Raw genomic sequence first — 22,363 nt, 5'->3', positions numbered from 1 at the left:
AAACACTAATTGCTAATCAGTACCAAATGCGTCGTTTTATTGAGTATTTTCAAAGTTTTCTTCTTTATTCGAAGGTTAAATTATGATTTGTATGACACATCGGATCTACTTAACAATCTCCCCCCCCCCTCCCCATTGTATCTACTAAAGAATCCCCCCCTTCCTTTATTGAAAGGGGGGAGATTGTTAAGTAGATCCGAGAGATCTGTTGTCTAGGCTTGTGATACCTGAGAGGATCTAGAAGGGCTCCCACTTTGGACCAGGAGACAGGGACTGAACCATCACCCCTTCTGCTACTGTTACTACTGTTACTACTGCTGCTGTGTCTGATGTCTGCTGACTCTTCTGTCATAGTTGAACTTGTAGTTCTTGTTGCTGTTGTTGTTGTTGTTGTTTTTGGCATGTGGGCGTGGCAGGGGATTAGAGAGTGTGTTCCAGTGAGAAGGGTCACTTCCCTCTCCTTCCCGGTGGAGAACAGAGGCAGATCTAAATAAACATACACTCTCACACACATACCCAATCAAATTTTTCAAAACAAAAGCCTGGTCGAGCTTTCTATTTATAAATTGACTATCACGACCCAGGCTCGATATGCTTAGACTGTTCGACACACGACTAATTTTGGCTGAAGAAAGTCCGTGCAAGGAAAAAAAATCGGCCGAAAATTAGCAAAAACTCGTCCATTTTGATTCAATTCCTAAGAGTCAATAGATAAAACAGAGCGGGAGATGAAAGATAGTTACAGTTCAAATATGGAGTGATGCCTGAAATTTACACAAAACTAAAGCAAAATATTACCAAATACAGTGTTAATTTAAATTATCCGGACAGAGCGAATAACTGAAATTATCCGGACTGGAAACTGAAAGGGCATTTTTCACAAATAGAAGTTAGAAGTTTATCGTAATCAATACGGTGCAATTTATTCTGCAAAGCTCGGACTAAAAATTTTTCACCAAAAACGAATAGTTTGGTTTTTTGGTGTCAATCAAAAATTATGACAAAACTGCTGGGTCTATTGCTAATAAAACTATATCAAGGTGAGCCTTAAATGTAACCTTACAAAAATTAAGCAGAGTATGGTATCTCAATTGTGTATAAACAAGTTTCCTCTTATATAATAGCCAAAAAATGTTGATTTTACTACTTAACTTTTTTTAAATTTTAACAACAATTTAACTACAATTTTTTACCCAAATTTTTAGAATTTATACCCATAGAGTTATAATCTTCAAACATTTTTGCACAACGATTAAAAGTTATTTTTTCAAATATGTTTTTATGGTAAAAATGACATTTTTTATCTAACAAATAAAAGTAATTGTTTTTACAAATAGAAAAAATTATACCTATCTTAAATTTTACTGGGCGACTGTTTATTGGGCACCACGAAAAACTCAATTTAATAAAGTGTTGTTAGCAATTGACCCTATAGTTTTGGTGTGTTTTTGTTTGACTAGTGAAGCCAAAAATGAATTGTTTTCGACAAAACTTCTTGACCCGAAACTTGCAAAAAAAGTTTGCACCATATTAATTATGCTAAATTTTTACGATCTTTTTTTCTTCAAAGTTGCACTGTAAAAGATACTGCGCGGAAGTTTATCGAGCAAAGCGCTGAATGCAACGAGTGCTCTTCAATCTGTATCGAATAATTTTTGGTCAATTTTTGGTCAAGTAAGTCTGCTTGCCCAAGTTCAATTTGGATTGATTTGGTAGCGCTGATAAATCGCCACGCATAAAATATTTGCATTATGCTTCTCGCATCATAATATTAATCTTCAAAGTGCGCATAAATTAATCCAGAATGTTCATACACCCAGAACTTGCAAAAATTACTACCTTTAATATGGTACAAAATTTTGACAAAAAACTATTGCTTCGATTGCCAAAACTTGATTGAGTAAATAAAACCACCCCAAGCAAAAAAATTTTGCACTATCTTCAAACCTCGAAACAAATTGACTGCTCGCATATCAGGGTGAAGCCCTTGATGTTCCGACTGCACTTTGAAGCCAATGTAAAAATTGTTGATTGAAAAATGAACGTATCAAAAAATGAAGAAAAAGGAAAACAGTTAAAAAAACAGATTTTGCTCTGTCAGTTGGTGACTTTGTCAAAGTTTTCAGACTATTACCGACCGTTTTTCAGATTCGAAAGTAATTTATACCACTCGTTCCAGTTCTCTCGCTTTCAAACTGATTTTAGGCATCAGTACTTGATGACTTTAGCTTTCCAGTCTCCTGCGTACAGTTATGGTGAGGATACTCTAAACGTGCTCCATTGGAAGTATTTAAAGAGCATTTTACGGGTTATTTCAGTTTTCTCCTGTACAGAAATGTTTTTTTTTATTTCAGTCATTCTATGATATTTTGGGTAGTCGTTAGAGACCACAAGGCAGTATGGCTTGCTGCTCAAATCAGTACTTTCTTTAGACATTTTTTCCCAAAAAATTTGATCTCATCAGGGGTGTCAATCGACACTTTTATTTTCCGGCAAATCTTCTGCCTTAATTCGGAGAGAAATTTCTGTCGTAAATGACAACTTCGATACTTGATTGACATTTTACTCTCATGAAGCCTAGATTATCCTTGTTTTGCTTGAATTTTTGCAGTTGTGTCGATTTTTGGAACTTCATCATGTTTTTTGTAATGAAAGGTCAGTTTCTATAATTTGCGACAAACTGTTGACTGGTTTGCATTGATTGCACTGGTCGTCCTTTTAAGCCAATTTTTGTACGTCTTTTTAAGCACCAGTACTTGATGACTTTAGCTTTTCAGTCTCCTGCGTAGATTTATGGTAAGGATACCCTTAACGTGCTAAATTAACGTCTTGTTTGTATAATTGTTGTTACCATTCGTTGTACACAACCTGAAAAATATCAACCCTGGTCGGAACTGGTCCTCATTTTAGTCTCTTTGTTCCAAGGAGGGTGCTGAATGATCCCACCTTAGAAAAAATGAGCTCAATGAGGCCAATATTTACCAAAAGGAGATAAATGAGCCCATTTTTTTTGCAAATTGGGGGCTCCATTTTTGGTCCCCGTTTTCTCAGTATGGGGTTGAATGGGCCCATTTTTTCAAAATCGTACGTCTACTTTAGGAAAAAAATTTAATGCATCCCCAAAAAAGAGTGGATAAAATAGATAATTTGTGTCAATTTCAATGCATCACGTCGTAATAACAGGGGTAGTCAGTTGCTGTGTAATTTGTTAAAGTTTAAAACAAGTTCTGATAGTCTCCCATGGCATCAATGGCTGCTTCTTAATTCAAGACGCAGTGCAGTGTCTTTATTCCCATCATAATTGAAATTAATTGAAATTAAATTGATCAAAACTGAATTGGTCCTCAAAAGTTTCATTTTATTTGCGAAGATAGTTTGTTCAGAGCATGACCTTAATATTCTAAAATAGTAGAAATCTATTGCGATGCTTTGATGTTTATGTGTAGTTGGTGGGGAGGGGGGGGGGGGGGAATTGTGACTTGTGTTTACCGTAAACTAGGAGGTTGACTTTGTGGACAGGGTAGTAGCGGATGATCGGCCCCTCCCTCCCCTTCTCTGCTTCACTTCCCTCTCCCCAGTCCTGCTCTTTTCCCTGTCGTCGTCTATTTAGTGGTGGAGCTGATGTGTGACGTAGTAATGTGGCCATGCAAGTGTACATGCCGGAGTCCCCCCTTCCAACGGGGAAGATGGTCAACTGGGGGCATTGCTTGGATGCGGATGATGGCGTTGCACACACCTCCACTGAGAAGCTGCAAGATATTTGAAAATGATCTGTGTCAAATGGAATAAACAGAAGCATAGTATTGGACTTTTTGGGACAACTAGGAAGTGCACCGATCACTATGAGACCGCAAATGACAAAAAATGTCAATGATCCTTTGTTCTCAGTTTGTCGGGAAGGGGTAATGGGGGGGGGGGGCCTGGTAGGTACAGTTCCCCTAAAAATTAGGTGCCCTCTTTTGGCACTTTGTTACTATTTTATCACATCAATTACTGGGTGACTGACCCTAAAGTGTTTCTGAAGACGATTTCCATGCCAGCCAATATACACTGATTTTGAGAAAGGAGTAAGGCGCGAATAAAACTAGGTATTTTTAGTAAAAAGCTTCAAAAAGAAACCTAAAATGCAATTTAAACGTATTTTAAACATATTTAATGAATAATATCCAATTTGTCATGAGCACGCATTCTCATGCTAAAAAGTACATCTTTCCACGATAAAGTTGAGGCATGCTTTTTCATACGACTACGAAATTTATGATTTGTATTCAGAATAATCCTTAAATATACAAAAAGTTGAAATTTTTCTGTACATTTTAAAACTTTTAGGCGCTCTCTATTCACATCAGAAAATTTAACAAATTTTTCGTAATTTTTAAAGGTTTTATCTTTAGTTGGTGCTGTATTTGTTAAGAAAAAAATAAATTCTCATCGAAGTTTTTAGATTGCTGATTGTTTTGGAATGTTCTACATATGAGCCTCCGCGTTCTTATTAACTCTTTCTAATGCGAAAGAAGGTAAACCAATTAATTCAATAATCTAAAAGAGTTTTCTTACAAACTTAGTTTAGGGAGGTTTCCCCACATACTTTCTGTATTTGGTAGCCTTTAAATACCTTTAAGTACCTCTTAATTAAGTTTTGAATGGCCAAAAATGGCAGTCGATTTTCAAAACAGGCAACTGTCAAACCGACTGATTTCTAAAACGTCTGATTTTTTAGATTTTTAGGTACCCATTTTAGATACTGATAAAATTTTAGATAACTGATAAATACTTGCTAAGTTTTTTTATCTATCTCTATCCTTAGTGGGGACATAATCGCATATGAGCAGAAGCATTTGAACATTTAAGAATCTTTGCTTCCATGAAAGCTGACAAGTTGCATCTAACTAGTCATTTACGCAATGTGGCTTCCTAGTCACCCCTTTCTCCCAGTCTCGTTTTCTTTCTTCTTCCGCTCTCTCTTATTCTCTCCTAATCCTCTTCTCTTTGGAATATACCTGTCTAATCTACCTGTATGTCAAAAGAAATTCAATACAATCTCCGCTTACTCCAACCTCCCATCGTCTCCCAGTTTATTACAGTCTCCTATGTTGCCTAAAATGTGACTACTGTGTCAAGGTAGGAGAGTAGACCAGTCCCCTTTTCCCCTGCAGCAGTGTTATATCTAGGTTACTACTAATATTATATGTCACAGCAGCAGTGACCATACAAATAAACAAAGAAGACTGCTCGTATGGTATGAGAGGACCGAACTATGAACGTTTTGAATGCCCTTAAAGGCGTCTAAAATAAGTCTTAGAATCGTTTGAACATCCCTCCCTTAGACGCTTCGAAAAGTGCAAAGTGCTGATAGCAGTCGAGAAATTGACCCAAGGGGACTTCCGGCTAAATTTTAGTTTTTCACAGTTCAAAATTATTAAATTTTTTGATAACTTAGTAATTTTGTAGAAAAAAATGAAGCCCATTATTCTTGTTGTTTCTGATAATGCACTATTTTAAGCTGATAAACTTCTGATACATAAAAAGAACTTGTCGTTTACAAAATTTCTTTGATTGACGTCTTGTTTTTGAACATAATTTGATATGTTCAATTATCCATTGATATCCATTGATAGCCATTGAAGCTGAAAATATACAAAAAAGCCAAGAATTAGTTCAAAAATTAGTTTGAAAATGAACAAGACTGCTTGTATCAGGGCAAACCTCTGAATGTTCCGACTGCCTTTTCAGGTTTATGGAGCAGTAGAAAAATGAAAAAATTAAATGTAATAAAACAAACGAACCTTTTTTTTAATATGATATTTTATGTGACCCGCCCGCCATATAAAGTACAAAGTGACAGATTTCACTTCTATTAACAAACCAATAACGGCAAATGAGCTTCCTTCAACCAATTTGGAACGATTTTTTAGACGGATGAAATCTCCGCTTACACGTTAATAGCGCGAAATATATCGCGCGTTAATTGTACCAAATTGACTAAAATGGCAATCTTTAAACCCCCATAATTTTACGAAAAATGATCACATGAGAAACATTTTTTTCAGCTTTAAGCCCAAGACAACAATTCCCTATTGATTGATATATGACAGTTCCGTCAAAAACGTCTAGTTAAAAAGTCGAGTTTTGTCTGAAGAAAAAAACCCACCCCGAGCACAAATATTCCTTTACTTTCGTTACGAAAGTCAAAACAACATTTGTACATATAATTTTACAGCTTAAAAATTTTAGCATCATGCCTGAGTTCCGTAATTTTTACCTCCAATAAGGCAATAACGAGTGTGATAAAAGCTACCCAAACAGTAGACCAGTAGATAGTTGTGTCACACTAGACAAAAAATGATGACGAAGAAACTTGTTTGAAATTTAGTTCGAACTAATTTGCTGTTATTACTTTCAGTCTTAATTTATTTTATGCCAGTGGCTGATTTGCTGTAAAACATCACAAAATCTGACGTTTGAAAATTGACTTTTTTATTGGGCCGAGCATTTTAAAAAACAAAAAATGTCTAAAAATTGAATGGAAGAAATGTTGGAAATTTTTGACGACTCGCAATGGCTATTTCGAGACATAAACAGCCATTTTATTGTTTGGAAATGCGATTTTAACATTGTTAACCAGCATTCTTAATGCAAATTTTTTTGTTCTTACGAAAGTGATTTTAATTTAACTCGTATACAAATTTGCCCGATAGTTTTCTTCAGGTCCGAATTTTACCCTCGCGTCCAAAAAATACGCAATGAAAAACTACATAAAACTTTTAATGGAACTGTAAAAACCTAAGCATTTTTGTCTGCAATAGTTTTCATTCCCACTTTCGAAGAAAGTGAGAAATATATGTCTGGGGTGGTTTTTCATTAAAACCAAATTCAAAAAATTTGACAGCGCATGGGTATCGATACAAACTCTCTGAGTTGCCAGGCAAGTATGCTTGCACTATACACTCAGATGGCACTAGACTTGCGCTAGAATGCAGATGGCAACGCTGTTTGTATCAGACTTTCAATACGCGAATTTTTCATGCGTGGCAAATTATCCGCACTTATAATTAATCCAATTTGAATTGAGACCAATTACAATTGTAAGGCACAACTCAAACGTAAAGGGTTGGCATTTGATATTAGCATTACAAAATTTTAACTAAAAAAGTGAACAAAAACTATTTGCGTCATTTAAGGTGCAGTCAGAAATGTACGTCTTGTTATCTTAAATTCTCTCAAATTGAGCAAAAACCCGGGTTGACCAAAAATGCTAGTCTTACAATTTCTATATACGAAAAAATGCTGGTCATACACTTTTCAGGCAATTCCATAAGTACAGAAAGTTGCACGAAAAGTCTATGATTAATGATTTTTCGTATATGGAAAGTGTATGACTAGCATTTTTCCATAAACCAAAAATATTTTAATATTTAGTTTCTCAAACCGAACACAAGTGACAAAAAACCTTGATTACTCAAACTTAGAGTCAGAACAGGTTCAACCATTTTTCATTAAAAATGCATTGGAAATGGCCTGAAATGTCTTAAGCCTGTCTTTCCTTCTTTCATGAAAAATATAACGAAATTATCAAACTTTTAAATTTTGGCAAAAATTTCAACAATGTTTTTTTTTCAAAATTTGAAATTTCAATTTATCAGACATTGATCAAGGCATGCAAAAACATGCCATACAAAAAAAAATAGGAGTTTTTGCCTTTTTGAGAAAAGTTATTAGGCGAAAAGGAAAAATAATCCAATATTAGTGTATTCAGGACTACGCTATGCTATGCACACAAAAAATTAAATTTTCATGCGAAATTTTTTTTTTTGAAAAATGTTTGTTTGAGTACAAAAATGTTTGTTTGAGTACAAAAATGTTTGTTTGAGTACAAAAATGTTTGTTTGAGTACAAAAGTTAGAGAGATCCAATTCTTGCAAGATTTCATTGCATAGAATCGGATTTAAAATTTCTCTGCCTAGAATCGGATTATGAATGAATATTGGAAGAGACCATAATAGACAAATTAAGCTGTGCAAAAATAGGCTGTTCTTCGGTATAATAAGCTGTTCTTGAGTATATTTCATCAATAATACTAGTGAAATAATTTTTGATTTTTGTACAAATTAGCTGAATTTGTATCTTTCAATTTTTCTCCAATATTCATTTTTAATCTGGTTCTTGGCAGTGAATATCTAGATCCGATTCTAGGCTGTAGAACCACGTAAAACCACAGAAAAAACAGTGATGAAATAAATAAAAATTGACTTTTGAATTTAATTCTTATATATGTATCCCTTTGTCTGTAGACAAATATATTTTAGCTATATATGGTATGGAATTTTGCTTGGTAGAAGAACTATAACCATATTCACTGAAGAGACTGAGAGACAATTTACTGAACTTATCAAAAAAAGCAAAATTGAATGAAAAAATTTTTTTCAAAAAAGCAAAACTGTGCATTCTTCTTGCAAACTGAATGCATATCTTGAAAAAATCTTGCAAGATAAATTTTAATCTTGCAAGATAAAAGCAAGAATAACGCATTTTCTTGCAAAACATCTTCAAAGTCACTTGCAACTTCTTGCTAAAGTTAGAGTAATCAGATAACCCCAAAGCTGTCTCCCCTTAGGTTTCTAACGTCTTTCCTTTGTCTTCTGATTATCATCTCCACTCCAATTCTTCATCTCTCTCTTCTGATTATCATCTCCACTCAAACCCTTTTATTCTCACATTTACCTCTAAATAATCTTATGACCCCCCCCCCTCTAATAAACTATTTGAATTAGACTGCAATCGGAGTCAACTCACGCCTCCTTTGTAGCATAAGTGCTTAATTTCCCTCTCAATTAAGGTACTTTCTATCAAGTTGATGACACGAAGCCACTTCATGCACTATATTCCATAATTGAGTCGTGCGAACTAAATGGGCTCCTAAATTCTGGACAATAAGCGTTGATTAAGTCTAGGCGAAAGATATTACGAATAATAATCAAACTTTGACATCGCTGAGAACTGAGTTTTTCTTTCGGATTAACATGATAGGCTAAGATCACCAAAAATGATAGGTGGATCATTCATAGTTAAGAATGCGTAGTCGAATATGTGAAACAAAACCAGCACAGACTTCAGATGGGTTTTTGTTATAACTTTCAAGAACAGTGGTAACACGGGCACTAAATCACGACAATTTAGTACGATTTATACAAGAAGAAAATGGCCAATTAGGAGTCGCTTGGTTTTTTACAGAGAACCGGCTGTTGTGTTCGTAGAATAAAGTTATTTGCAATTTGTCTGGTTACTTTTCTGAGGTGGGTATTGTAATCTTACCTTAATGGGCTTATCATAATGGGCCTCGAACATCCGACCTTTCGACTGGAAGTAGAGAATTAGTAGCCCACTTCCACATGGCTCCAGTATTTAGTAAGTTACATTAAAAGTTTTTTGTACTCACCGTGGTTGGTGATGAAGTCCCCCCTTTGAGGTCTCTATGTCTTCCTCGTATCTGTCTGGTGGTAAAATTGGACCCCATGGACCCTCCCACCCATAAGACACCATCGCTGGTGCTTCTTTGTATTCTGCTGCCCCCTCAGAAACCACCGCTGAGTGATCCCCACCCGCGCCAGTACTGCCGTGGACACAGGACAACTGCACCCTGTCCCCACCCAAGGCCACGACCTCCTCGCTCGTCCCCCGCCACCTCATGGACATCACCCCAGTGGGGGACAAGGAGGGTGAGGTCGAAAGTGCTCCTGAGGAAATTGTGATCAACATGATCGAGAAGAAACCTGTTGTAATAAAGAAGACATCGGTTCGTATGCTGATTTATAAATAAAAGTTCAATGAAAATCAATTGGTACTCCAATTGTAGTGCTGCAGAAAACTTAAACAATTTATAACCAAACTTTTCAGTTTCAATACGACCCTTAATTTGCAGTGACGATTGCCAAGTATTTGGTCGAAATATTTGTTGAAGTGCTCAAAATCAAAAGTGACGTATTCTTTCCGCAAAAATTACCTTCGCAAAGCTTTTAAGCATCAAAAATTTATACTTTTATCGATTATTTGCATTTAACTTAAATAAATGTGCGAGTGAAAGATCAAAAATGAAGTGTGCTTAAGCCATAATTTGACATGAAAAAAAATTATACCTATTTTCTTATTTAGAAAAAAATTCGAAAAAAATTCTTACAGATTTTTCCGAATGGCTCCGGAATTAGCATTGCTCAATTTATCAAAGGTTATTAAAATTAAGGAAAAGCAAGTTTCGACTCTTTAATGAAAAGTTTATGCAAACTTCGCGCGTAATTATGATCGCCAATTGCCCCAAATGACAAATTTCAAACCCATAAAACCGGCTCTAAATTTCGCATAGAGTCCTACCCTCTGTTGGCAAGCTCGCAACAGGTTGGCGCGACTGCGGTGGTCACTATTATTGGTTAAATTGTCTTTGGCCGAATTGTCTGGACGCGTTTGCCAATAAATGTTATCATAGGATTATACAGTTTCTTGAAATTAGGTTGAACTAATTTATATTTGTTGATTAGACTTTTTTTCAATAGACCGAAAAGGTCACGAGTTATGTATCCCAAAAAACACACTTGTGTAGTTGGTGTTTGTGCCATGTTTGAAACACAAGCGCCAAATTTCAAACTCTTTCGCAATATTTGATATACTAGGGAAACGTTTAAAGCAACAATGCAAAATCTTTTCTAGAACAATCAATTAAAAGGAGTTAAATAGTAAAAAAAAAATAGTGCAAGCATAACTTTTTTTCAAACGTGGGTTTTCTTATGTTTCATACCAGACAAGCAGCAGATTATAGTGCATCTTGAAGTTCATTCACTTTTTAACATAGCATGTTTTGACCTGCTCAAAAAACTTCTCGCTGCAATATATGGATGTTGAAATTCGCAGAAATTAACTATAAAAGTTCGCAGGTGATATCTTTTGTGGAATTTTTGAGCTCAAATAACACTTGTTTTTCAGATTTTAGAAAAAAAAAATTGTCAAAACCGGCTGGTTAAAAAGTCGGAACTCGTCTAAAGAAAAAAAGAAACACACCCAGAGCAATTATTCAATGCTTTCTGCAAAAGTCTTAACAAAATGATAGATTTCGTCCCAACTATTGTAATGCTAAAACACTTTTTTCCAGTTTCTGAAACAAACGAATTCTTATTTGTTTTTGCTCCAAAACATAAACAAGTTTGCTCGTATCAGGGCGAAGCCCTGAATGTTCCGACTGCCTTTTAAGGTCTAAAAATGAAAAATTTAAATACAATAAATTGAATTAATTTTTTTTCAAATTTTCCCCCCTCACGCCATTTAAATACAAAGTGGTAGATTTTGCTCCTATTAACAAAATAATTATGACATAAAAACTTCCTTGAACGAATTTGGAACGATTTTTAAAACGGATAAAATCTCCGCGTACCCGTTAATAGCGCGAAATATATCGCGCGTTAATTGTCCCAAATTGGTCGAAATGGCAATCTTTAAACCCTAACTGTACGAAAATGATCACAATCGAATATCTTGCCAAAATTAAGCTCAAGACAACAATAGCTTTCGATTGATATTTAAAACATCCGTCAAAAATGGCTAGTTAAAAGGTCGAAAATTTCTTAAGAAAAAAAACCCACCCCCAGCACAAATATTCCGCTACTTTCGTATCGAAAGTCGGAACAAAAAAGATAGGCATATATCAGAAAAATTTTTTCGAAACCGCTCCCTCCCCAGAGAAATATTCCTTCGAATGCCACTGTTTGTAAACGCACTTTGCAATTTCGTTGAGCTTGTGATCCCACGTGTTTTTCCAAGTGTTTGGGGATTTCGAACTGAAATTTTGGGTTACTTTTGTTACTTTTGTTGTGGCGATATTTCCATGTTTAGAAATTGTATTGGCGATTACATACAACTGACTATCTGTGACTAAGTATAACTGTTTAGACTCTGATTATGGACGAGAATGAATAATTGAATAGTTATTTAAAGGAGCGGCTACCCACAGACAATTCTCACAACCATTTTCCACCACAGCTATTTAAGTGTTTGACATGAGAATTTTTGATGAGATTTGGCCAATTATGTGAGCCTATACTTGATGGATGCTCAATAAAACATTAAAAACCCGGCATTGGCTCTTTTGTCAAAAGAGTTTTGCCGAAATATTTATTAATTGTTGTGAGTTGTCTTTTGTTGCGAGTTGCCGTTCTTGGTGAGACGGTAGAGTGGCAAGCCTCTGAGGCGTTTAGCTGGGTAGGCTACTGGGGCTTCAACTATTTTACTCATTCCGAATAATTACCTTACTGTTTTGGTGTCTGTACGTCTACGGAATCCAGAGACAAGGTTTTAAACAGGTTCCAAAAATTGAGTGGATCCTTTCACAAAATTTCCATAGATTCTGCGTACCATAATGTGTAATGTAAATTTTGTCGACACAATAACCAGGTTGACGTCCATAAAAAATGCTTGTCATGCAATTTCATATATGGCGACTATGGAAAAATGCTTATCATACAAATTTCATACAAAACTTAAAAAATGTAATTAAACTTTTTTAGAGAAATACTTCTGTTCTATTTCCTCTTTTGAATCTTTCTGCTCAATAAATTTTTTTTATTTTTTGATAAAAAATGTTTATCATACAATTTTCATGTATTAAATACAGCTATTTGTTCCAGATTCTGTAAAATGTAGGCGGATTCCATAATTTGTAAGTAGATTCTTCAATTTTATTTATTACACTGAACTGATTTTGAGCGTGAAAAAATGAAAACTAGAGCTAGAATGAATATCTAGCAAATGCGGAATTTTACAGAAAGGACTTAGACATTAAAAGTGGGACTCACTAACACATCTTAAATTTTGGTTTACAAAACTCGAGGATGTACCCCTTATTAATTTCCCTGCGGTGTACTGCAGGTAAAAATGACTTATATAATTTTGGCATCAACGTGTAATTAACCACTTCTTCCAATATCCTGAAGCTCAGTATAATTTATAACCATTTCATCCGATATCCTAAAAATTAGTTTAGATATCCAGCAGCTAAAATTGGATTTAATTGAAGACGTAACTTTTTAAAGACGTAACAGATTCCGCTTACATTTTGCGGATTCCCCGACAGCGCAATTTTACTATACACATATTTTATTGTTGGTTTCCGGATTCTGCAAAACGAGTTGTTTTTGGAGCAGTTTTTACCGATACAGTGTTTTCGCTTTTTGTTCGTAGAATCCAAAGCAAAGAGAACCAAAGAAAATTAGCAAGTTTGATATTGGCTTGTTGAGGATTATGCGTGCAATTCACAAAATACGGATTTTGGCCTCCTAATTGTTGAACCAGTGATCTCGGTTGCTATTCACCACCATAGTAAATTCTTAAGAAAACCCGCCTCTAAAAACTATTAAATCAGCGGTACCGAAGTTTACGGGGTGCAATCATTTTTTTTCGTGGCAAACAGTTTTCTGTTTTCGCTTGTTCAAATTAGTGGCCATCCATCGATCAAATAATTTTGAACTTCAAATCATATAGCTCTGTTCATTGACAAGTTAATTATAATATTGTAGAGAGAGAACAAGGGAAGGGCGAAATGGTGTGGCTGCTGCAGCATAGACTGTTGCAGAGGCGGATTTAGGGGGTTGTAGACGCCCCCTCCCCTCAAGGATTCGACCATCTGACTACCCAAAGGGTCACGTTTGATGTGGTTTTAAAACTTTAGACCCTAGATTTCTCTGAAGGAGCCGTCGGCGACAACTTTGGCAAAACAGAGTCTTTTTAGAGCTTTGAGGGAGCTCGGAAAATTAATTTGGCCGGCCAAAAAGTGTCGACAATATTTTGGACATATTTTGAAAATTCGCTCCTCTCGAGAAAATCCTAGATCCGCCTATGGACTGATGTATACGCGGGTTGGAAGAGAAGCCAGGGTAGCCAGTGATTTGTGCAAGTAGAATAGAATGACAACGATTAGCGGTTCGAATCCGCCTGGGACCTTTATTGCAAACTGGAGTTTTTGTGCTTTTTCGGACTATCTTCCCTCTGTTTATATTTGTCGGCTTAGTTGCCGTAACCCAATGGTTTAGCTTTATTCCAAGTTGCTATAATCCCTATGCTTGAGACGACAAAGCCCGGGAGTTCGATTCCAAATGAGAACTGTTTTTCTTGCAAATAGAGAATTTTGGCTAATTTAAATTATTGTCTCTCTGCTTATTTTTGTCTGCTTAGTTCTGCAGAAAGGACTTATTTGAAAACATGGATTCTTTATAGCAATTCCAAAGCTTTTGGTAGAGTTTCTAATCGTCCAGGCAATTTTCTTCCTGATTTTTTGGACTTTTGTTGCAAGTTTTTGACAAAAACGATTTTTTGAATTTTTTCAGTTTGATTTTCATAGTCATTCATATTTGCTTCGCAAGTGGTACGAAGCTCAGCTTCCAATCTGCGTAATGAATTTGTCTCCGGCACACTTGGTCTAGAGGTAACGAAAACATTTGGGACTACAAAGGTCCTGGATTCGACCGAATCTGACAGGATCTGTTTTTTTTTTCAAACGGGGAATATTCCCCGGGTCGAGGTGCTAACTTTGTGTTTCGAATTTCATAATCGAGCACATAATAGTGCTTGGCAGGAAAAGAAAAAGTCGAGATACAGTTGAAACGTATCTTGAGGTATGTTCCGAAACTGTCTCGACTTTTCTTATCCGGTCGAGCACTGTTATGTGCTCGATTATGAAGTCGAAACATAAAGTGAGCACCTCAACCCGGATAAAATTTCCCGTTTGAAAAAAACAGTCCCTGTCAGATTTGAAGTAGTTTTAGGGCAGAAGTAGTTTTAGGGCTTAATTTGATTAAATTGCAAAAAAAACTTTTCATGAACTTCCACCTCACTCAATGCCGACTAAAGTGCAAATTTTTCTCATTTATTTATAAAATATTTCGATTAATTAGCATACCTGAAATCAATTTGCAATTGTTTTGTGAGCAGGGTTATCAGGCCGTATTTAGCCCCGTGATTATAAGAAACAGATTGCAACATTGATGGATTTCACTACCTTGCAAAAATCGAATAGATTTTTATACCGTTGAACTTTGTTTATATCCATTCTAAATCATTTGACGTACCTAAATGGGATACCGTAAATAGTTTTTTTTCAATATATTATCTGTTTAATAATTTATTTAAATCGATTTTATTTTCAAGTTTGTCCTTGCGGAGTACTCATTGAAACACTAGAAGTTTATGAAATTGAAAACTTTCAAACTCCAAAAGCCTTTTTTTAAATGACCACATGTGAAATATACGTTTTTGTTCCGACCATTGAAAATGGGGAGGAACTTTGTATTTGGGTTTATTCTTTTTTTTTGCTTTTTTGTTATCTACGCAAAATCAGGTACCACAAATAATCATTGGACCGGCTTCAATGATATATCATATTAGAGCCGTTTCATTGGTGATTCGAACGACATTAAAAATTTTACCAGAGTCGAGAAAAACCGGTTTGAAATTTTTGATTTTAAGTCTTAACTCGAACGTTTGAATAAGCTTGTAATAACTTATTTTAATGGCTTAAAAGCTTACAATGCTGAATTTAAGCCGTAACAAGTTAGTTTTACTCAAAGAAAATAAATTTTATTGAGTATCATAGCGCTTTGTTCGTATTTTAGTAAAACTGTTGATAATGCCTAAGCTTTAGATTTTCGATAAGATTATTTTACAAAACCACGCCAAAAAAACGACTCTAACTTGAAAAAAAAATTGTGGTATTATTTTTAAGAGGATGATCGGAGCATTCTGCGCTACTTGCACAGTAACCGGCTATCCTTGTTAGTATTTGAGAACAGGATATCGATATAGAAAACTGCAATGGAAAAAAATCTTGTCAAAATAATTAATTAGGAAACAAGTAAACAACGCTTAGCCCGTGTTGACCTCCATAGACCGAAAAGGCTAATCCTACAGCTCCATAAACTAAGTCTATGAAAAAATACTAATCAAAAAAATTTCAAACATTTTGCTAAAATAGTGTTATCGAATTTTTAAAGAATTTTTTATGTTTGGGCATAAAATTCGGTGTATCATACTAACTAAAAAAAGAACAATTTTTTGTCAAAGAAATGCTAATCATATAAATTTTATATGTGGAAATTGTATGACTAGCATTTTTTTTTGATGGCGACGAAAAAATTTTCCAAGTAATTTTGAAAATGTCCCAAAGACTTGTTTTATTAAACCGCAAATCGAGTTTTGTACTCAAATAAATAATTTCCAAAAAGAGTTTTTTGCACGCAAAGTTTAATTTTTGTGTAGATAACATAGTCCTGAATAGCTTTTCAAAAACGCTGTTTATGTTTATGTATGCCTTGATCAATGTTGGATAATTTAAAAATCCATGTTTTAAAAATAGTCATCACGAACACATCCTAAAAATTTTAATAAATTATTAATTTTATGAAAATACATTTTTTTTAATGAAAAAATGCTGGTCATACAATTTCCATATGTGAGAAATCACTAATCATAGACATTTCATGCAATTTTCTGTTTTTATGCAATTGCATGAGAAGTGTATGATTAGCATTCTCCATATATGAAAATTGTATGATTAGCATTTTTGGTCGATCCGTGTAAGTACTATAAAGTTGGAACAATTGGTTCCATGACATTCTACCCTATTCCAATCTACCCTGTGCTAATCTACCCTATACTATTCTATCCTACATACCAATCTACCCTATACCAATCTACCCTATACCATTCTACCCTATAATTAAAGCAATCGAAACTTACCCCATCCTCTTGAAGAATCCGAAATAATATATTTCCGAACAAATCAAAGAACCATTAATTATGATCAAAGAATAATTGACGCACGTGAACAAAATATCAAAGCAACGTAAAACTTGCGCGTTCAACATGGAAATGAGTTCAAAGCATGAACAAACAGAAATTTTAATCCAATGTTGCTATAGAAATGCGTTGCGGCTATTTCTTAAACAAACAAAAGTCATATCACATCAAGTCAACATAGCGTAGTGGATAATGCATGTGTTTGAAAATCAAAAGTTCGAAAGATCAAATCACCAAGAAGTCAAATTTTGAATGAAATTCGAAAATTACTGAGGGTTTGACTAGTTGATCACAAAAGGAGTGGTAGACCCCCCAGTACCAGGCCAAGGCGGTACTGGGGGGCGGGGTGAGGTAGAAGGTAAAATTCTTTTGGTATTGGCCTCTATTACCTCCCAAAACTTCAGCCCTCTACGGCCACGGGAACCTCAAAAAGTGTATTTTTTTAGAAATTAAATTGAATTTTTGAAAAATTCACAAAGTTTGATAAAATAAACTTAGGAATGACTTAATTGCGCGAGAGAATACAAATCAAAGAAGTTTGACTCATTTTGGTAAATGTTATTCCAAAGAAAATTGATATAATGACGTAGTTTTGGTTTCATTTTTGTACGTGATTTTGAAAATTGGGGATTAAAACTTGTTAGTTGAAACAAATTTCTGATTATGAGGCTCTAATTGCGATTTAGTCTTTAGAACAATTTCCTTAAGTGAAAGACTCAAATTGAGTCCAAAAATTTAGACTCAAATGAATTAACACGTGCTGTATCTTTCCGATTCTAATCAGGACTTTTAAAGATTACATTATGGGACCTCATTATGGTATATAGGGCAGATTAGTATAGGGTAGATTAGTATAGGGTAGATTGGTATAGGGTAGATTGGTATGTAGGGTATAATGGCATAGGGTAGAATGGTATAGGGTAGTTTGGAATAGGGTAGATTGTCCTGCCACCGAACAATTATCTCCAAGTAGGATGATTTGGCTTAATTTTAGCCTAGTTAAAACTTACTGGAAAAATTGGCAATTTACTTTTCAGGTGTGAATAAGTTAAAACTAACTCGATTTGATTTCAAAATATTTTGTTCTCAGAAATTTTATTTTTTCAGACCCTTTGAAAAAGTTTTATCAAAAGTTGGTAGAAAAATCAATATAGTGGTAACTTTTCCGAAAAACAAACCATCCGAGCTCAATTATTTCGTCAAATTTTTCCAAAATTGGAACAAAAATGGGAAAGAAGAAATCCGGTCGAGGAAGAGTGTTTTTTTTTCGGTAACACAAACAAAGATAACTAACAATTGACAATGAATGGCAGTTACTTTCATATCTACGAGTCTCCATTAGGTATGGCCAGTGTGTCTTTGGTTGTCATTGTTCATTCTCAGTCTCATGGCCTGGCAATTTTTCCTTTTCTCTTTCTACCTAGATGCAAAATATTCACACTACTTCGAATAGTCTGATTGTCGAATGGTCTGATAGAAACACAAAAACAAGACTACTCGTAATAGGTTGACGCCTTGGATCATCCGAACGTCCACCAACATCTCTGATGTAGTTTCTAATAAAATGAATTATCAAACTTTCAGAAAAAAAAATTAAAACCTTCTGTTTTTCTACGCTATACGAAGTTAGTACAACATTCCAAGGCAATATTTAGAGCAGCACTGTTCAATTCATTTCAGAAAAGTTTTGGGTCAGGAAATCGAGCTGTCTACGATTTGGCCAGATTGTCAATCTTCGAACTCCCACAAACAAAATATCAGATGCAAAATAGCTTTTTAATTTGCTCTGGTCAACTTGCTGTGGTCTCTATTAAAAAAACTTTAGAACTCCCAGATGGTGCGAAATATTCGTCAACTGCATTTGAGACCCAGTTTTACCATATAACTATTGAAGAATGATTTAGGTATGGTATTGCTGTCAAGTACGGAATCACTTTGCATGTGGTAATTCTAATTACCATGCTTCGGATCTTAGCAAACAATAAGTAGGGATCAATCGCGTACACTAGTTAATATTTTTGGTTCACTAACCAAAACTATTCACTAAAAAAACAAGACTGCTCGGATCAGGGCGAAGCCCTGAATGTTCCGACTGCCTTTTAAGGTTTATGGAGCAGTAATAACTTTAAAAAATTAATTGAAATAAAATAAAATGAAATTTTTTTCTTTAATTAGAAATTTTTTATGAAAATCATCCCCCCACACGCCATATAAAGTACAACAGGATAGATTTCGTTCCTTGAAACAAACCAAGTATGGCAAATAAGCTTCTTTCAACCAATTTGGAACGATCTCTAAGACGGATTAAATCTCCGCTTACGCGTTAATAGCTCGAATTATATCGCGCGTTAATATTCCCAAATTGGTCAAAATGGCCAAAATGGCAACATTTAAACCCTCATAACTTTACGAAAAATAATCACAGGTGAAATATCTTTTCAAATTTAAGCCCAGGACAACAATACCTTTTGAACCAAAAATGGCTAGTTAAAAAGTCAAAGTTTGTCTGAAGAAAAAAAAAACCCACCCGAGCACAAATATTCCGTTACTTTCGTATCGAAAGTCGGAACAAAAAAAAAGATCATTACGAGGCCAAACTGTGCATTCTGTGCATTGTAAGCGGAATCCACAACAGGCCAAAATCAGATTTGCCGCGGAATCCGCAACATTGCTACTTTTCTTTGATCTTTGCTGTTTTGGATGCCACAAACAATTACCTAAAACATTGTACCGCTCAAAATCGCTCCAAAAATAGGCGAATTTGTGGAATCCGCAACTGGATCAAATTAATTAACAAAAAGAAAAGTTAGAACAGACAAAGTTACTTTAAAAACTAAATGATCTAAACCAGAAAAAAATTGCATGTTTTAACTCTTGTTCAAAAAAATAATCCTCAGGGCTGCTTTGCTTGAAAAAGCAAACACGCATGCAAAATGTGATCAAAGGGAGCAGATTGCTCATTTTAATTAACTCTGCATATTCCAATTTTTTGCTACTTATAATCCAAAACTTGTGATTCTACAATATATGATTGCAAAAAAACTAAACAATTAATTAGTTTAAAATGATTGTCTCCAAAATTTGACGGAAATGTACATGCAGTTTACATGCTTTAGTTAACCTTCAGACATGCATTTTGTCTAAAAATTAATTTTTTCATGCAGTAATTTTTTTCCGAAATGGTTCAATTTGCTCTTTTAATTAAATTTCTTATCCGAGCGTTTTATTACTTCTTGTCTAAATCTAAATCAAGTTAAGCATCTCACTAAAAAGATGTAAAATCTTCTCTCGACACGTCTCGGCTTTGCCTGGAGGCGGAGCAATAAGCAGAATGGTCTAAGAGCAGAATGGGTCCAAGAGCAGAAAAACAGAAAAATATTATTTTTTACTGATAAATACGGGCAAATTGATGAAACAATTATCGGAACCGATAATAATAATAGAAAATAAATAAATTGTTCATGAATTGAATAATTTCATCAAGTTGATTAAATTACTCAAATTATGCATGAAATATTAGTTTCTTTGTTAATATTGACGATTCCTATTAATATACTTAATTTACCGATCAGCTTCTAAAAGTTAATATTTTTCTGTTTTTCTGTTCTTGGACCCATTCGGCTCTTAGACCATTCTGTTAATTGACTGACCACCGCTTTGCCTATACCTTGTGTTAACAGAATTTTTCCAGGATGTTTTTGAAGCTAGCTTAAACAAAAAGCCTGTTGTCTGGGTCTTTGAGCATTTCTGCGCGTGATTTGAAGCTTCTACAGACAATACTTGGTCGGTGGTAGTAAAAGTAAATTATACAACCACGAAACTGTAGGCTCCTCCCGGGTTTAAGTGTCACATATAACAGGTGGAAATCTGTTAATCTGGGCCACTGGATTAGTCTGGAGCAACATCTGGTCAAAAGGAAGACTAACTTCAGAAACAGACACAGACAGACATTTGAACTGGATAGGTCAGACTGGACTGGTCGCCTATTTACTCCAAAAAAGAACAAACGAAAGACCAACGAACAACCAACAACCAATCAAGTATTTTATTACTCAACTATAGTGCAATCGGTATGTCCGATCGGATCTTGTTATCTATTGCAATAGGGGGAAATAGTTAACAAAGTACAAAACAAGACTGCTCGTATCAGGGCGAAGCCCTGAAAGTTCCGACTGCCTTTCAATGTCTATGGAGCATTAATAAGATGAAAAATTTCAGTGTAATAAAAAAAACTTTTAAAAAAATTTTGAAAAAATTTGAGATTTTATGTAAAAACATCCCCCCACACGTCATATCAAGTACAAAGTGATAAATTTTGCGCCTATTAACAAATCAATTATGGCATATAAGCTTCTTTTAACCAATTTGGAACGATTTCTACGACGGATTAAATCTCCGCTTACGCGTATTTTATATCGCGCTTTAATTGTCCCAAATTGGTCAAAATGGCCAAAATGGCAATCTTTAAACCCTCATAACTTTACGAAAAAAGATCACAGGTGAAATATCTTTTCAAATTTGAGCCCAGGACAACAATACCTTTCGAATGATATTAAAAAATTTCGTCAAAAATGGCTAGTTAAAAAGTCGAAATTTGTCTGAAGAAAAAAAAAACCCACCCCGAGCACAAATATTCCGTTACTTTCGTATCGAAAGTCGGAACAATAATCGTAATGTTTAACTGTTCGATTCTTTCTTTATAGGGGGGATATTCGTTAAAAGGTACCATAGGGGGGAGGGGGTGGGGGGAATAGTTAACAAGATCCGTCCGATCATCGAGCCCTGTAGTCAGTTGTTTAGAAGCACCTGCAATGGATTTACAATAGAACCTTATAAGGATACTTTGATTCATTTGCTTACAAATTAAACAGACAAACAATAAAACGTCCTAATACTTGTGTAAACTTGTCAGTGAGTCAATTTGTCGCTATGGGCACAGATTTAGTATTACCCAAGGCTTATGTTTCCAGGAAGACGGCGTTGGGAAGGAATGTTTTTCGACTTTTTCCAGGTTTACCAAATTGATTTTCCGAGCTCTCCAAAAGCACTATAAAGTAATTTTTAGCATACACTGCCGTCACTGCAAATCTTAGAGTCGGTCAACCGAAGACGCAAGTCGTAAAATACTACCGAAGGAGGCACCAGTTTAGCGGTGTTTGTGTTGCTTCCGTGAGAATCAGGAAGGGCGTCCAAAAACTTTGTCGAACAACTTTAATGTTGACCGGAAATTGAGTATACAGGTAATTTTGTCTGAAATTTAAAAATTACAAAATTGAGACTACATTGCTTAATTTACTACAAAGATTAACTTATTGATTTTTGCGACAAAATAGAGGGTGACAATTTTACCGAAAGGTCCAGTCTCTAAGAGAATGATGGGGGCGTCTGCCATAACTTTAAATTCGCTGCTGCTGCTGCTAAAATGTGCCTTTTATATTACATTGTCTCAATTTCTTAAGTTCTTGTAAAAAACAAATGTTGTCTATTTTTAGGGAAAAATACGGAGAAATATTATCTTCTAATTTCAAATCATTTT

The 22,363-nt window shown here is 35.0% G+C and overlaps 1 protein-coding gene across 1 annotated transcript in view; it reads right to left on the bottom strand.

Annotated features, from left to right (window-relative positions):
- LOC134841850 (uncharacterized) overlaps window positions 1-22,363 on the bottom strand; it is a 135,476-nt gene that overhangs the window by 105,208 nt on the left and 7,905 nt on the right. The window contains exons 4-6 of the mRNA XM_063857889.1: window positions 9,437-9,770; window positions 3,490-3,749; window positions 228-486 (exon numbers count right to left, since the gene is read on the bottom strand). Of these exons, the coding sequence (XP_063713959.1) occupies window positions 228-486; window positions 3,490-3,749; window positions 9,437-9,770 (853 nt within the window). The remainder of the gene's footprint in view (window positions 1-227; window positions 487-3,489; window positions 3,750-9,436; window positions 9,771-22,363) is intronic.

Source organism: Symsagittifera roscoffensis, chromosome 3 (assembly GCF_963678635.1).
Source record: "Symsagittifera roscoffensis chromosome 3, txSymRosc1.1, whole genome shotgun sequence".
In the NCBI taxonomy this organism is placed as follows: Eukaryota; Metazoa; Xenacoelomorpha; order Acoela; family Convolutidae; genus Symsagittifera; species Symsagittifera roscoffensis.
This window is presented reverse-complemented; position numbering and strand designations above follow the sequence as displayed.